Source organism: Rhineura floridana, chromosome 17 (assembly GCF_030035675.1).
Source record: "Rhineura floridana isolate rRhiFlo1 chromosome 17, rRhiFlo1.hap2, whole genome shotgun sequence".
Taxonomy (NCBI): domain Eukaryota; kingdom Metazoa; phylum Chordata; class Lepidosauria; order Squamata; family Rhineuridae; genus Rhineura; species Rhineura floridana.
Genome location: NC_084496.1, coordinates 20765896 through 20782410, shown reverse-complemented (window position 1 = coordinate 20782410; position 16515 = coordinate 20765896). Strand labels below are relative to the sequence as shown.

Genomic DNA, 16515 nt, shown 5'->3' with positions numbered 1-16515 from the left:
TCCCCAGTAACTGGCATTCAAAGGAATGCTGTCTCCAAGAGTGGAGGGAGAACACAGCCGTTGTAGGGAGTAGCCACTGATAAATCCATCTTCCATGGATTTGTTTCACCCTCTTTTAAAGCCGTCCAAGTTGGTGGCCATTTCGACCTCTTCTGGGAGCTAATTCCATGTTTTAAATCGTCTGGCCTGGCATAAGGTAGCTTCCTATGTTACTCAGTGTGACCCCAACGACCTTACTTATGGACGCTGTAATCCCAGGCAATAAAACACCACTAAAGTCAATAGCAATGACAGTAGAAGATGAAAAGCATTTTTGCGGGGGTGGATCGGACAACAAGGCTGCAAACGCAAACTATACAGTTGCAAATAAATCCCATTGAAACACGATGAAGGTCCTTCCGAATAAACCCCCTGCAAAAGCAGTTTCTGGCGTATGTGCAGGATCAGAGCGTTCTGAAAGACGCTGAATGTGATTGGCCAGTTTCACTAGAGGGGGCGGAACTGGGACTTGTTCTGGGGACCGCCTTCCTCCCCACGCCCACCCTTCCCGTTGGTAACTCTCTCTCTCTCTCTCTCTCTCTCTCTCTCTCTCTCTCTCTCTCACTCTCACTCTCACTCACTCTCACTCACACACACACACACACACACACACACACACACACACACACACACACACGGGGCCACGTGGCCTGTGAGAGGAGCGCCACGGTTCTCTTCCCGCTGCTTTCTGGGAGCTGTAGTTCCTTCCCCAACTATACATTTGCTCTCCTATCCCGTTATGAATACATTTCCCATGAGAACGCGCGCGAGCCATTGGCGTCAATCCTCATTTACCCAGATACGCCATCGCAAAGCACTCTGGGGCTTGTGGTTCGAGCGAGGAGCGGGAACCTTTCCCGCTTTTTAATCCTTCCCTTTCCCCAGCGTCCCTCCCCCCCCCCGCCGCATATTTCACTTCTCCGGCCACCGTCCTCTCCCCCAGGACTACGTTTCCCGGCAGGCAACGGGGGCGTTCCGCCTGTCTCTCCCTCCGGCCCACCCCCTTTACCTCACCGCGCGCACCCTTCCGTCCTCCTCCTCCTTACTTTTGGCGGAGACATTTCCGAAGCGAGTCTCTCCAAGATGGCGGCGTGGGGAAGGAGGCGCGCGGGCCCCGGGAGTTCCAGCGGAGGCAGCGCCGGCGCCAGGGAGAGGTGAGTGGCGAGAGGCCGGCCGGGCTGGGCCGGGCTGGGCTGGGCTGGGCTGGCTTGGCTCGCTCGTTCGCTCGCTCTTCTGTGCTCCCCCCTCACGCCCTTTCCTGGGGAGGTGGGCTGCTCCTGTCTCCCCCTTATCTTCGGTGCTTGAGGTAGGCCTCTGTGGCCTTGTAGGGACAAAGGGGGCCCAGCCTGCGAGCCTTCAGGTCCTGTCCCCCTTTCCAATCTGTGGGACGGTGGGAGGAGCATTGGGGCGCCTGTGGGGCAGAGTGAGGAATGGGGAGGAGATGAACCTACACGCGCTTGGTGTGTTTTTTTCCCCGGGTGGTGGTGGTAGTGTTTCGTGGGGGGGGGGAGGTATGGGTTGGCCCTGCGTTCAAGCTGTGGCTGGATGGAGGGGAGGGGTAACAGGATTGCAATAAGGGATTGAGGTTATTGGCTTTAGGGGGCATTGGGGGTTAAGGCAAGGATTGGATGAGAGAGAGAGACTAAACTACTTTGGAGGACTGCAGAGGTGGCACAGACCATAATTGGTTTTTGGGGTGGGTGGGGGACGAGGGGTTGTAGCGAATGCTAGGCCTACTCAGAGTAGACACATTGAAATTAATGTGCATGCTGACTAATTTGGATCCATTGATGTCAGTGGGTCGGCTCTGAGTTACAACCCAAGGATTGCGTCTGTGCGATGCGGGGCCTTAATGTAGTGTGACTGAGAGGTGTGTGAGGCGGCAGGGATTGGAGGTATCTCAGGTGAGGCGAGGGACAGTGAGAGGGTTGGGGTGGCAGGGGTTGGAAGCTGTGCATGGGTTAGTCCTTCAAAACGGGGAGATGAAGAAGTGGAGTGGTAGGAATAGGGCGAGGGCTTGAGGCATGAGGAGTGAGGAAAGGGATGAGGGGGTCAGTGAACGGGATGGGTGCAAGGGTTGCAGGTTACTTGGAAGAGGAGAGGGAGGTGTTGCCAGCGAGCATGGTGCGTGTGTGTTATATTAAAGGCATGAAAGATAGTGGTTGTCTTAAAGACGTCAAGGTGTGAAGCTTGTACCTAGATGAATGCAGGGCAGAGTCCAGCCTTGCAGATTCAGAGCTTGGAGAAAACAATATGGCTCAATTAGGTGTCAGGAAAAGCCCCCACCCCAAGCTCTCCCTTTGGAATGGGCCTGTGGGGAGGGAAAGTCAATCCATATCAGCCCTTGACTGAGAGGAGAGTTTCATCCTTCCCAGATGTTAGACCTGGAGGTGACGGAGTAGCTTTAGTTTGGGCTAAGGATGTTCTTGGATGCTCTTAAAATCTATTTTTGAAGGCTGCAACTGCTCCCACAGAGTCCTCTGAAAGTGACCTCTTGTTGCACAGCTGTTAGTGCTGGTTGAGTGATTTGTGTTTTTAAGGCGTTGATGGCATTGTTCTGGGTTTGGAAGGTTAGAGAGCTGACACTGATTTAACCTGATGGTCTTAGTTTTGGTAGTTTACCTCCTTTGGCCATCAGCTCTCACTTTGCTTCTATATAGATGCTGGCATGAGATGGGACAGAGAATATCTACAGCGTTTTGTTAAGGTATTTTATCTATCAAATAACTCCTAAAAGTTAGTTAAACTTTTGAAGTTCAGTCTTTTGTCTTACGTATTCTTCTCTCTATTAAGAGCAAGCTTCTAAAAGTTACAAAGCAATTGTTTTAACTTAGTTGTAACTTCCAGTTTTTATTTTGCTTCCTAGTCTCATTGTTTCCTGCAGGCTTCCCTAACTTCAGTTGTTGTTTGTTGCATTCTCTCCACTGAGGGCAGAATGAGTACTTTTAGCTAATGATTAGGGCTTCTTAGTCCAGATAGCGGAGAAAAGTTGAATTCTTTTGAAATAGCAATGGGAAATGAATGTTTTTAAATCTGTATTGAAATAGTTGACACCAAGAAGGAATAGATTAAATGAATTCTTCATTTGGGGCTGGGGGAGCTTAACGTTTCACCTTAATAAGAATGTTACCCATACTAAGTAGAGTGCTTGTGAAGATGCTAGAAACTGGACCAGTGGTCTGTTGTGTTTAAGGCAGTAGCAATCTCTCAAGGTTAGGTGGAGAACAATGTCACATGTGAAGTCTGCAGAAGTGTTTTTCTGAGAATATATTGTTTTGGGAAGTTGATGTATGTGAGTCGTTCTTAAGGCCTTATGCAGACAGAGCAGGCTGCATATGAATATATAAGCTAGGTTTCCTCAACTTGATGCTCTCCAGATATTTTAGACTACAAGTCCCATCAGCCCCAGCCACCACGGTCTGTGGTCAGGGGGGGATGGGAGTTGTTGGAGGACACCAAGCTGGTGAATGCTGACCTAAACAGTGGTTATGGGTTAGCTGCAAACAAGAATATGAAACCATGGTTGGAGTAAGTTTGCACATCTTGGGATTTCATTAACCAGGTTAAGTTTAATCTGCATTGAGCAAGCCATGGTGAAAATAGATTCTTCGCCTCTGTGCTTGCAAGGTAAGAAGCTTGGCTGGTAGGAATCTCCCTATACATGCGCTCTTGAGATAGGGTTTAGCTTGCAGGTTATCCCATGGTTCCCCTGTATGTCTGAATTCTCAGTCAGGGTAAAGGCAACAAACCAGTGTTGGCGTTAACCATAGCTAAGCATTATGCCTACTTTGGAGATATTTGGAAAACAGTGTGTGCCAGTTGATACTGTGGCTTACAATAGGAGTTGTGTATTAGTCTTGTTTCAGTAAACACAGTTGTATCCAATTATGTCATACTTGGAGTAGACCCATTGTAATTAATGGACTTAGCTAACAAGTACATTGATTTTAGTGGGTCTACACCAAGTAGGATTAGTTGGATATAAGCCACAGTAGGAATGATGGGTGTAACTTTAACCACTGCTTATGCAGCTTGCTCAAGCAATTGTGTTTTGCTCAAACTATCTGTTTCTGGTTGAAATAATCTTTATTAGCCCCATTGCATCGTGGCTTCTCCCCTTTGGGAGAGCTGACAACACATCTTTCCTCCTGGGGAGCTGGAAATGAATGTGTCACTTTCTGCCCATCTTTATCCATTGTTCCCTCCTGAGTAATGGGTGTGTGTCTTTGGCTACTAAGGATGCAGCCTGGATGCAGAATAGATCCAATGTTTATCAAATAGTTGCAGAAAATCAGTTGGTTGATGTATTTCCCTTCATTTGCCAGTAGGTTAGATCTGTTTCCTGCTGCTAAGTTGGAACCAAATGTCACACTGAGCTTTTTTGCTTTATGTCCATTCTACTGCTGGGTGGTTATTCTAACAGGCAGTCTTGTTGATATGAGAGGGTTAATGTCAGTGGCATAACTAATAAATAAAGTATTGTCTAGACTCTAGCGTGATGGAATCTGGTCAAATTTAATAATAGAGTGGGTCCCTCAAACTTGTCAGAAGCCTCTCTTTGGGTTGGGTTGCCAGTAAACTGGTGATTCAAATCTGCTCTTTGATGCACTGCCTCTTACTTTATGGTATTTGACTGGGGTAAAATATGAAGGCGGAGGCTTACTTTGTCTGTAATATGCTGATTAGGGTTTCTTGCCCTTAGCTCTGCAGGGGTCTCCACATACAGTGGTAGAGCACAGGTTGTGCAAGTAGAAGGTCCCTGAGTGTATCGTCAACATTTCCAGGTAGGGTTGGGAAAGTCTCCTATCTGAGATCCTGGAGGGCCACTGTCAAGTTAGTGTAAACAATACTGAACTAGATGGACCAGTGGTCTGACTTGGTATGAGGCAGGTTGCTCTCTAGTAGCAGGTAACCACTGACAACTATTAACATTGATATATGGAAATTGAAACTTTTGCTTGTTTTAATTACATTTTATTTAAATAAAACTTATATCCATTTAGATTGTGCCTGGAGTTCTAAAAGAAAAGCTGAGAGCTGTTTGTCTCTTAAATACATGTTGATACTCCAGTCTGTATAGATTTTGAAGTATAAATAATTGACTTAATTTTTCTTAGAGGTTAACTTAGGTTTGCATGCTAATTACAAAACCCTTCTTTGTTTTAGTTCTTCTCCTGAGTCAGGGATGGGAATCTGTAGCCCGCCAGAGGTTCTTGGACTGTAGCTTCCATCATCTTCTGGAATCCAGCAACATCTGGAGGATCACAGATTCCGTATCCTTGTCCTAAGTTAGTACTTTATGAAGTGCTTTGAAAACTTGGTGCCGTATAAATGTTAAGTATTGTTACCTGACCATCAACTGTAATTTCTTTTGATAGACTCGTTGATTAATATATGGAAAGTGTGTAAGCATTATTAAATTCCTGATGGGCCTTGCTGATAATTTCCTCTTTCAAAAAGTAGAAGGAACAAGGGGATCGGCAATCCTGGACCTGATCTTAACTAACACGGATGAATTGGTCACGGGAATTAAAGCGGTCGGTACCTTGGGGGAAAGTGACCACGTAATGCTGGAATTTGGGATTCTGGGGAAAGCCAAAGAAGAATATAGTCAAACATGGACTATATTCTTCTTTGGCTTTCCCCAGAATCCCGAATTCCAGCCCTGGAGATTTGAATTCATTTAGGTTAACTAGGTATTTCCTGACTATCTCCTTATCAATCTTGAACTGCAATCCCGACCCCTTACTGAGATTGCTACCGATGCAAGGTTGCACACTGTTCCCTTTTTGGGAGAAAACGGAGGCAAAATAGGCGTTGAGCAGTTCTGCTTTTTCCTCGTTATCTGTCAACATTTTGCCATCCTCATTGAGCAGCAGTCCCACCGTTTCCTTGGTCTTTCTCTTGCTTCGAACATATCTGAAAAACCCCTTTTTGTTGTTCCTCGCTTCCCTCGCCAGCCTCAGCTCATTCTGGGTTTTAGCTTTCCTTACGCTATTCCTGCAAGCCCGAGCCGCTCGTTGGTACTCTTCCTTGGTGATGCGTCCTTCCTTCCATTCTTTATACATGCTCTTTTTTACTTTTACCTCCTCCACCAGTCTTCCGTGTAGCCACATTGGCTTTTTCCGATGTCTTCCATTTTTCTTCCTCTTTGGAATTGTTTGTGATTGCGCTTTTTGTAATACGTTCTTCATGAACTCCCATGCTTCTTGGGCTCCTTTTTTCTTTAGTCTATCTTGCCACGGGATCCTACCCATCATTTCCCTGAGCTTGCTAAAATCGGCTTTCCTGAAATACCTAGTTAACCTAAATGAGTTCAAATCTCCAGGGCCTGATGAACTGCATCCCAGAGTATTGAAGGAACTTGCGATGTACTCTCAGAACCGCTTGCCATCATCTTTGAGAAATCATGGAGAACGGGAGAGGTGCTAGAGGATTGGAGATGGGCAAATGTCGTCCCGCTCTTTAAAAAGGGTAAAAAAGAAGATCCAGGGAATTACAGGCCGGTCAGTCTGACTTCAATACCGGGAAAGATATTAGAACGGATAATAAAAGAGTCCATTGGCAACTATCTAGATGACAATGCTGTGATTAGAAGGAGCCAGCATGGGTTTGTCAAGAAAAAATCCTGTCAAACTAATCTCATCTCTTTTTTTGATCGGGTCATTAGCTTAGTAGATGGTGGAAATGCTGTAGATGTCATCTATCTAGATTTCAGCAAGGCGTTTGACAAAGTCCCCCACGACCTTTTGATTAGCAGACTAGTCAAATGCGGACTACATGGAAATACTGTCAGGTGGATTCACAACTGGTTGGAAAACTGTACTCAAAGAGTGGTCGTCGGTGGCTCTGCTTTGGACTGGAAGCAGGTTTCGAGTGGAGTGCCACAGGGTTCTGTCCTGGGGCTGATACTCTTCAACATTTTTATCAATGACTTAGATGATGGAGTGGAGGGAAGCCTTACGAAGTTTGCAGATGATACGAAACTGGGAGGGATAGCTAACACAATGGAAGACAGGAATAAAATCCAAAGGGACCTGGATAGACTAGGAAATTGGGCTGAAATTAATAAAATGACATTCAATAAAGACAAATGCAACATTCTGCATTTGGGCCACAAAAACAAAATGCATGGGTACAGGATGGGAAATACCTGGCTTAGCAGTAGTGCGTGTGAGAAGGACCTTGGAATTGTAGTGGATCGCAAGTTGAACATGACCCAGCAGTGTGATGCTGCGGCAAAAAATGCAAACACGGTTTTGGGCTGCATAAACAGAGCTATAGTTTCCAGGTCGAGGGAAGTAATAGTCCCACTATATTCTGCATTAGTCAGGCCTCATCTGGAATACTGCGTTCAGTTCTGGGCGCCTCATTTTAAGAAAGATATAGACAAGTTAGAGCGGGTTCAGAAGAGGGCGACGAGGATGATAGCCGGTATGGAGAACAAGTCTTATGAGGAAAGGTTGAAGGAACTTGGCATGTTCAGTCTGGTGAAGAGAAGGCTGAGGGGTGACATGATTGCACTCTTTAAGTACCTGAAGGGCTGTCACATAGAGGAGGGTACAGATTTGTTCTCTGCTGCCCCAGAGGGTAGGACTAGGTCTAATGGTTTTAAGTTACAGGAGCGTAGATTCAGATTGGACATTAGAAGGAACTTCTTGACAGTAAGGGCAGTTTGGCAATGGAACCAACTGCCTAGGGAGGTGGTGGGATCCCCTTTGCTGGATGTCTTCAAGCAGAGGCTGGACAGCTATCTGCGGGAGATGCTCTAGCTGTGGATTTCCTGCTGTGAGCAGGGGGTTGGACTCGATGGCCTACAAGGCCCCTTCCAACTCTATGATTCTATGATTAATGAATGTATCTGGTAAATGAAGAAATTGGCATTTGTGACTTTAATGAGAACTACTGGGGGGACCCAACTACTTGCAATCATGTGCAGTTAGCACGAGAATAAGCCTCGTTGAATGGAGTAGGACCTTCTTTCCAAGTAGACAGGACTAGGATTACATTGTTGATAAAGCAGATGTAAAGAATCATTGGCCTCTTCATCAAAGGTGCTAAATGGGGTACATCTGTCCCTTAGCGATCAAGTCTGGAGTTTGCAGGTCATCCTAGACTCCCAATTAATTATGGAGGCACAGGTGACGGCCGTTAGTCGGACGGCGCTTTATCACCTTCACCTCATACGGATACGTCCTTACCTCCCAAGCCGTTTGCTGCCTTCGGTGGTGTATGCTCTGGTTCTGTCTCGTTTAGACTGTTGTAATGTTCTATACGTGGATCTTCCATTGAAGACGGTCCGTAAGCTACAGCTAGTGCAGAATGCGGTGGCTCGCCTGATTAAAGGCAGCCGCCGCCAAGATCATATTACTCCAATCCTCAGGGAGCTGCACTGGTTGCTGGTGGTCACTCGGGCCAAATTCAAGGTTCTGACTTTAACCGTCAAGACCTTATTTGAAGCCGGCCCTCTCTACTTAAAGGAGCGCCTCCATTCTCACCAGGGGCACCATCGAACAAGATCGTCCACAAATGGTTCACTCCTTATTCCCCCAACAAAAGCAGCTAGACTGGAGAGGACTAGGTCAAAAGCCTTCTCTGTAGTGGCTCCTTCGCTATGGAATGCCTTGCCAACTGACCTCTGCCAGGCTCCCTCCTTGCTGTGCTTTTGACGGGCCTTGAAGACTTGACTCTTCAACCAGGCTGGGGAGGGGGTTTAGGTTGTTAGATTGCAGTTCTATGGGTGGTTTTAATCTTTTGCTTGTCTTTATGGAATGTAACCCCTGCCAGATGGGCATCTAATAAATTTAATAATAATGATAATGATAATAATAATAATAATAATAGTAGTAGTAGTAGTAGTAGTAGTAGTAGTAGTAATAAAAAGCCTCTTATACCAAAGCACAGGAATTGAATGCTGTGATGCGTCCTTCCCTGGCTCTCCCTGTCAGGTTCCAGGCTGGGGAGGGGGTTTAGGTTGTTAGATTGCAGTTCTATGGGTGGTTTTAATCTTTTGCTTGTCTTTATGGAATGTAACCCCTGCCAGATGGGCATCTAATAAATTTAATAATAATGATGATGATAATAATAATAATAATAATAGTAATAGTAGTAGTAGTAGTAGTAGTAATAAAAAGCCTCTTATACCAAAGCACAGGAATTGAATGCTGTGATGCGTCCTTCCCTGGCTCTCCCTGTCAGGTTCCTACCTGCTCGTGGTTACTGCCTGTCACTAGGCACCACCAGGGACTCCACCAGTCCGGACCGCTCTCTCTCCCCGCTCTAGCACAGATCTCAACAGATCCCCCTGCTAGGCAACCACCAGTCACGTCCCAATACTAGTATTCCCAGAGACTCTGAATACTGGTATTGTTATTCTCTTCACCGCTGCCACCATTTGTTACAGTTCCCCTTCAGCCTTGGTCATTACCTTACCCTCCCTTCTGGTCTGTGAAACCCCAGCCAAGGATCAGGCCTTTGGTAAACCAAATTAAGTATTTATTACAGATAACAAAGCTAACAAGATTAACAAGATTTCTTCTTAAGGCACAAGCATATGGTTTTACTCAATACTAATCCGAACTCCACCTCCCTCCTGGTAAACAACTCTCTAAACCCCACCAAGCAATCCACTCTTTCTCTTCTCCCCCCAGATTCCACAATTCACCACCTCACATTCACCCAGATTTACCTGTCATCCTTTCATTTATACTGTCAGCCATTTTAAACATTCAGCCAATCATCAAGCATTCTATTGCCTATTCACTCCCCCTCCTCTTTCACTACTTACCATGTATACTCTAAACAACCAGCACTTACCATATATACACTAATATATAGGAACATCACAAATGCAAGTTATTGTATGCATTTCTGCACAGTGACCATGAGTTTAAAGAATAAAATGTCATCTGTTCGGGGAGGGCGGACATGTTCTAGCTTACTTAGAAACCACAGGAAAATCACTGCAGCAAGACAGTCTTAAAACTATTCCAACAAATCTCCACACTTTCTAGGCAGTTCAACAGTTATGCCTTCACTGCACTCAAGGGCAATGCTTTATTCAACTAAAAATACAATTTATCTGGCAAGTTTTGATCTCTGCAAATGAACCTAGCACGGGACTTAAAAAGACTGAGCTGTGGACCTGGAAGCCTCTTGTTTACATCTTGTCTTGGCTGTGAACTCAGCGGCTACTATTTATCAGTCTCATCCCCCATCCACTTTATAAGGGGGGGGAGGGGGATAATAGGCTACATCTGTTACAGAGTGGTAATGATTAGTTTATATTGGGCTTGGGGCTGAATTTCCTCAGTGGGCAACCCTCCAGGGGTCCCATGCCGGTGATGGCAGAGGCAAAAGTGGGCAGAGCAACTGATGTGACTCTTACCTTTGTACAGGAGGCTACATTCTAGCCATGCAAAAGTCAGAGGTTTCTCTATACTCTGTCTCTCTTTCTTTATTCAGAGAAGCAAATGCGTTATCACACTTCAAGGATACATTCCAACCATGCAAGAGCACTCAAGAAGTTGCTGAGCAGGGCTGGGGAGGGGCACAGTCTGAAGAATTCTGAGGGCCTAGCACAGAGGCCTGTGTTCAGCCCCTGGGCCTGAGTGTCCCCACCTCAGGCTTACACAGTGCCAGTAATGGATCTGGCACAGTGTATAGACAAAATATATAAGCTCAATCTAAGAGGCAAAGCGAGGGAAGAATTTTGGCAAATGCTGTTGAATATCTTAAAGTTTGTTATAGTTGGGAATGAGGATTAAGAGAGTAAGGCAAAGGCTAGGCAGGTGTGGGTTTTGCAGAAGGGTTTGCAGGGAGAGTGGTGGCACCTCATATTTTTGGGGTGGGAGTTGCATGACTAGGAGGCGGCAAAGGAGAACGGGCAAAGTCCATGAAGTACTTTGAATGTTCTAAAGTGCTGTATGAAGTATTTCAGGTATGTATACTAATGAACTTAATTCTCTGAGTGCTGATCCTTATTAAGCTATGCACAAGATGGAGGTATCAGCCAGCTTGAGGGAACCCAAGGTTTACAGAAGTACAGAAAACCCTAAAGGGGTGTGTGTATGGGGTCCCCCCCCCAAAAAAAACCATCCAGTGAGGACTGCACACTTGCATTGGCCACAGAACATTGATTAATTGTAGAATGGGGAGGGGTTGAAAACTGGGGTAGGGGGTAATGGGATTGAGTATTTTCAGAGAGGAAGTGGCTGGGTAGGTGGCAGGCACACTGAACAGGAACGTGCCACTGCAACATTTTGTTGCAAGTCCTGCTTGTTCCATCTATTTCTGATGTTCAGGCGGTGAGTGCCATTGCTTTTGTAGTCAAAGCAGTACTGCCCACATGCACAGGGGAGGTATTAGGAGGCTGTGGAGCCTTGAGGTTTGCAGAAGTACTATTTTTTTTGTGATAAAACAGTATCATTTACCATGAATAAACGACCTCTGATTGTTCCTTCTGTGAAACACTAGTCAAGCATTCAGTTGTGTGAGTCTTCAAGTTGAGCGAACGTGATGGATAAACTACTTTTATTCAGCTCTGAACTTGGGGCCCCTCCACGCGAAGTGAAAATCTGCAAGGCTGGTTCACATGTGTTGCTGTTCTTTGTTTTGCTTCTGTTCCCGCCCCCTCTCCTTTGGGTATGGCTTTGGATCAAGGGGCTGATATTAACAGTAATATCTACATTACATTATAATGGTAGTGTGAGGATAGAAGCTCTGGGAAAATCTTGTCACCGCTCAGCTCTGAGTTTCACTTCCCAACCTATTGTTGCAACACTGAGGTTTTCCAAGCAATCTTGTCAAACCATGTACTGGGGTTTTGTGATGCTGAATTCTTTTGACTATAGTTAACTTTGAGAGAGGTTGATCCATGTAATACATATTTGTCTTTGGCTGTGCCGGACAGTGCTGACCTAATGATTGGTCTGAGTCAAAGTGATCTAAGCCCCCTATGGTGTGTGGCTGTTGAAGTTTAACGGCACGCAGTTATCCTGATATATTCTTTTATACTTGACACCATGTGCCATAAACTGCAAGTCATCAGGGATGTCCTAAAAGTGAGAGTTCATTTGCTTCCAAGAGCCACTTATTTGCCCTGGTTTGGTCCTCATTTAAATAACCTTTTTAATGAACACTGAACTGATGCTAAAAGAATTTAAAATAACAATTTATCCAAAAGGTATTTAGAAATGCCTGCATGTGTGGTAATACAGTATATTAAGTGTGCATACAAAATGTATATTTATATGCTTACATTTCCTATTATGTTTATGGTGGCATCTTGGCATTGGTACACCCTTCCCTGAAATGCTAAGCTGTGCCCCCATAGTCAGAGGCACTATGGTTCCAAATACGAGTTGCTGGAAACTGCAGGGGAGAGTGTTCTTGCGCCCAGGCCCTGCTTGTGGGCTTCCCATGGGAATCTGGTTGGCCACTGTGAGAACAGGATGCTGGACTCAATGGGCCGCTGGCCTGATCCAGCAGGACTCTATGTTCTTATGACATCTCTGCCTGGCACCTATCCTGTTACCTTTTAGATGCTGGGTGAAGACTATATTTTCCTTGGGCTTTTAATTGAATTATGACCTGTTATATTTTAAAGCTGTTAGTATTCATTGGCACAAGTTTTTTATTGTTATGATTTGTGTTTCAACTTTGTTGTAAGCTGCTTTGAGCATGTTTGATGGAAAGGTGAGATAAAATGATAAAATGAGGGTTGTCAACTGATTAAATAGCTGATCTGTCTTATAAATTATCAGCTGGTTAAATGTGGGTATTACTTATACCTCATATAGTTGCCTTTTGCAATACGGAAGGTGTAAAAGTGCAAAATGGTAGTTTGAAAGCTGTCACTCATTGTTAGAAGACCATCTTCAGTATTTTCTTCTTTATTGCCCATTAGAGCAACACAGCAAAATGACTTAGTCAATAAACCCAGGTCTTTAATTAGCATTTCAACTGATAAAAAACTGTCTCCACCAATTAACTAAAGGATTAGTTTGTTGATCAGCCAATTAGATCTTGCAGCACTACTGTACTATGTATGCGACCACGTGTATCCCCGCACTGAGGGAGTCATTCAGAATCCTACACAGCTGAATCTATATTCTAGACACCAGGAATTTCTCCAGCTGTGTGTGTATAGCCTAGTAGAATAAAGCCTGTGGTCTTGAAGTATAGATTCTTAGCTATTGCTAGGCATTCTCTTCCTCCCCCTCATCCGCCCTCAATAGTCTCCTGCTGTGCTGACTCAAGTGTATGAAGAGCATTTGAACCCGCAAAGCCCAATATTTTGTCCCAAATATGGTTTTTCTTGTGCTGTACTTTATATGCAGGTTTCAGGTTTGATCTAGTAGTCTGAGGGGAGGGGGTGGTCCTGCATTACAAATGCAACAACTTTCAGATTTCTGGGAGCTGCAAATTTGTGGGTGAACACAGTGTTGTTTTTACAAGGAATTGCTAATGAGGCTGTCAAATGATGGATACCCTGTATGGATTTCTCTGCATACTTCTTGAGATTCTCATCCTTGCTCTGCTTAGAGAGGGAGAGAGTTGGGTGTTTTGAGGTGGGTTTTTCTTCTTCACCATTAAAGTTTACAGTCTCCCAATGACACTGATGGAAACATTATTGCAGACAGATACTAAACAAACGCTACACAAAGCTTCCATTTGTTTTGGATGAGGGTCTAGAAAAAGAACATGTGGAGTGGACAGCTGCTCCAAAGCTTTGTTCCATCCCATTTTGAACAAAGGTCTCCTTTGGCTGTGTGGTCTGGAAACAGCACTCCCGTGCCAATGTGCTAAGCTGATCTGTGTCCCAAGTACAATACGAGCAGGGTGCTTCAAATCCCTGCTTGTTCTAGAAAGAGCAGAGTAGGTTTTAAAAGTCTGGCTCAGGAGACTACTATTTACTGGCTTTATTGTTCAAAATAAAGCCTGAATAAGAGATGAGGGGAGCCATATACTCTTGGGTTTGTAACCAATTAAATCCTACTCAGTAGGCCCATTGAAATTAGTGAACCTAAGTTAGCCATGTCTGTTAATTTCAGTGGGCCTACTCTGAGTTGGAGTAGCATTGAATACCACCCTTGGTTTTCAAAACTGAGACCTCTGCTTAAATTAGAAAAACCTAGCCCTTTTTTCACAGAGGCAAATGAACTTGGTTCTTGATTTGCATTGTGTATTTCACTGCAGCTCTCGCCAAAGATTTAAAAATTTGAAAATAACTTGAATTGGTATGTCCAGATGGGCCAATAGCCATTGTGCAGTGAGGTTTTCCTGGCGTCCCAGGTGGGAATGTGGAAAATCTTTCAATAGCACCCCTCATAAACATTTCATTTTAGTGTGTGTGTATCTGTCCTGCTAATGTTCTCAGACACGCTTTCAGTAGCATCCAAGGTCTTCACCCTTGCCCACAGGCTGCTAATGAATAAAGCAGCATTTATTGTTGCAACTGATGGGTTCTTAGCTTTGCCTCCTCTCTATGGAGTGTGGCTCTTACAGCTGCTTTGGGCCTTATATATTGCACTCAGGACCCAGCTTTGCAAATACACGTGTTAAGGTCAGCAGGCTTGTTGGTAGTACCACCACCAGAGGCTGCCTGGTTGGCAGTGAGCCTGTGACAGGCCTTTTCAGTGGTGGCTCCCCATTTGTGGAATGCCCTCCCCACAAATGTGCATGTCTCCATTGCTATTGACTTTCAGGAGGAATTTGACAACATTCCTGTTTATCCAGACATTTGATGGCTGAAAGAGATTGTTCCTGGTAACCCAGAGATCACTGGAAGCAAATAATGTTTTTAAACTGTAGTTGTGTTTTAGAATGTTTTTAAACTGTTTTTAGAATGCTTTTCTTTTTGTTAAACTGCTGATGTGTGTGCTTGCCCTGGGCTCCTCCAGGAGGAGAGGCAGGATATAAATTCAATTAATGATAATAGTACAATGATTGCCATGAAGGGATATAAAGGCTCTTCTTTCAAAACACATGGGGGCAGCAATTGGGAATGACTGGACCCCCATTGGGGGAGACAGGGGTTTTGTACGTCTGTATCTTGTACTTGGAGATTGCTTCCCTTATGCAAAATGCATGTACCCTCTTCCTCAAGGTAGCACAGAAACCGAGCAGACTGGCAGAGGAGGAATGGCATGATCCTTGCCACCTCTTGCCTGCCCACGCACTCACCTATCTGGAATTTCTTATTTGACTATGGCTCCTAGGCAAGTTGTTGAGACGCAAAGATAGCTTATGATGAGGCCAGTTCACAACCTCTTGAATAACGCTGCTTTTTCTTCCAACAGGGTTACCTTGTCTGCAACAGACTGTTACATTGTTCATGAAATCTACAATGGTGAGAATGCTCAGGACCAGTTTGAATATGAGCTGGAACAGGCCTTGGAGGCTCAGTACAAATACATTGTGATTGAGCCAACGCGCATTGGGGACGAGACAGCCCGCTGGATCACTGTTGGGAACTGCCTGCACAAGACGGCTGTGCTGGCAGGCACCGCCTGCCTCTTCACCCCCCTGGCCCTTCCTGTAGATTATTCCCATTACATCTCCTTGCCTGCTGGCGTCCTGAGCATAGCCTGCTGCACTCTCTATGGGATCTCTTGGCAATTTGACCCCTGCTGCAAGTACCAAGTGGAGTATAATGCCTATAAACTTTCTCGCCTGCCCCTGCATACACTCACCTCCTCCACCCCTGTGGTTCTGGTGAGGAAGGATGACCTGCACAGAAAGAGACTGCATAACACGATAGCACTCGCTGCCCTGGTGTACTGTGTAAAGAAGATTTATGAACTTTATGCCGTATGATTGCGGCAGGGGAAGGAGAAATCCACAAAGACAAAAAGTGTATTAAAAGACTCCCACAGCAGCTTTTCTTCTTGAAGTGGTGGTGCCTGGGAAGCAGTTTGGTTTATCCATTTTTTTTTTTGTTATTTTTAGAACAAAAAAAATCATGTCACTGGGTGCATTAAGGGAATTTTCGTTTCTTCTTACACCTCAGACCTGGATCTACAGTGAAAAGGAACTCTGTGGGAGTTGAAGTCAATAATGGAATGTCAATGAAAGGAAATGATGCATAGGAGGGAGTGTGGGCTTTTTTTTTTTTTGAGAAACCTTTAAGTATATTGTTTAATTGTATTCTACAGAACCAGCTCAAAGTTATCACTGACCATTCATTAAAGGATGAGAATTTCGCTTTCTTTTCGTGCCAAAGTAGTTTGTGAGGGAACAAGGCTGTGTGGAACAGTAAGATTATCTGACCAGCACAGGATTTGAACGAGAATGGAAGCCTGTGATCTGAGCTGCTCACATACATGTATGTTCTTTTGCTTAGCACGGTAGCTGCAACCTGACCTTTGTGCAGTGGAGACAGTGACCTTGAAACGGCATTCCACAAGGGCAAAGCCAGAACTCAGTGCTAATTTTAGCCCTTGGAATCCAGTACAGCAGCAAACAGCTTGCTGT

The 16515-nt window shown here is 45.0% G+C and overlaps 1 protein-coding gene across 1 annotated transcript; it reads left to right on the top strand.

Annotated features, from left to right (window-relative positions):
- The first annotated feature begins 640 nt into the window (after nucleotides 1-640).
- On the top strand, nucleotides 641-16250 carry TMEM11 (transmembrane protein 11). The gene is made up of 2 exons (XM_061599210.1): nucleotides 641-1193; nucleotides 15342-16250. The coding sequence occupies exons 1-2, from the start codon at nucleotides 1123-1125 to the stop codon at nucleotides 15856-15858; spliced, it is 588 nt and encodes a 195-aa protein (XP_061455194.1). The 5' UTR covers nucleotides 641-1122; the 3' UTR covers nucleotides 15859-16250.
- The last annotated feature ends 265 nt before the right edge of the window (nucleotides 16251-16515 follow it).

Bases quoted from the DNA above. Each gene is read 5' to 3' on its own strand.
- TMEM11 (XM_061599210.1), top strand. From the start codon at position 1,123: ATGGCGGCGTGGGGAAGGAGGCGCGCGGGCCCCGGGAGTTCCAGCGGA. The intron at 1,194-15,341 runs GTGAGTGGCGAG...TTCTTCCAACAG, and splicing joins AGCGCCGGCGCCAGGGAGAG to GGTTACCTTGTCTGCAACAG.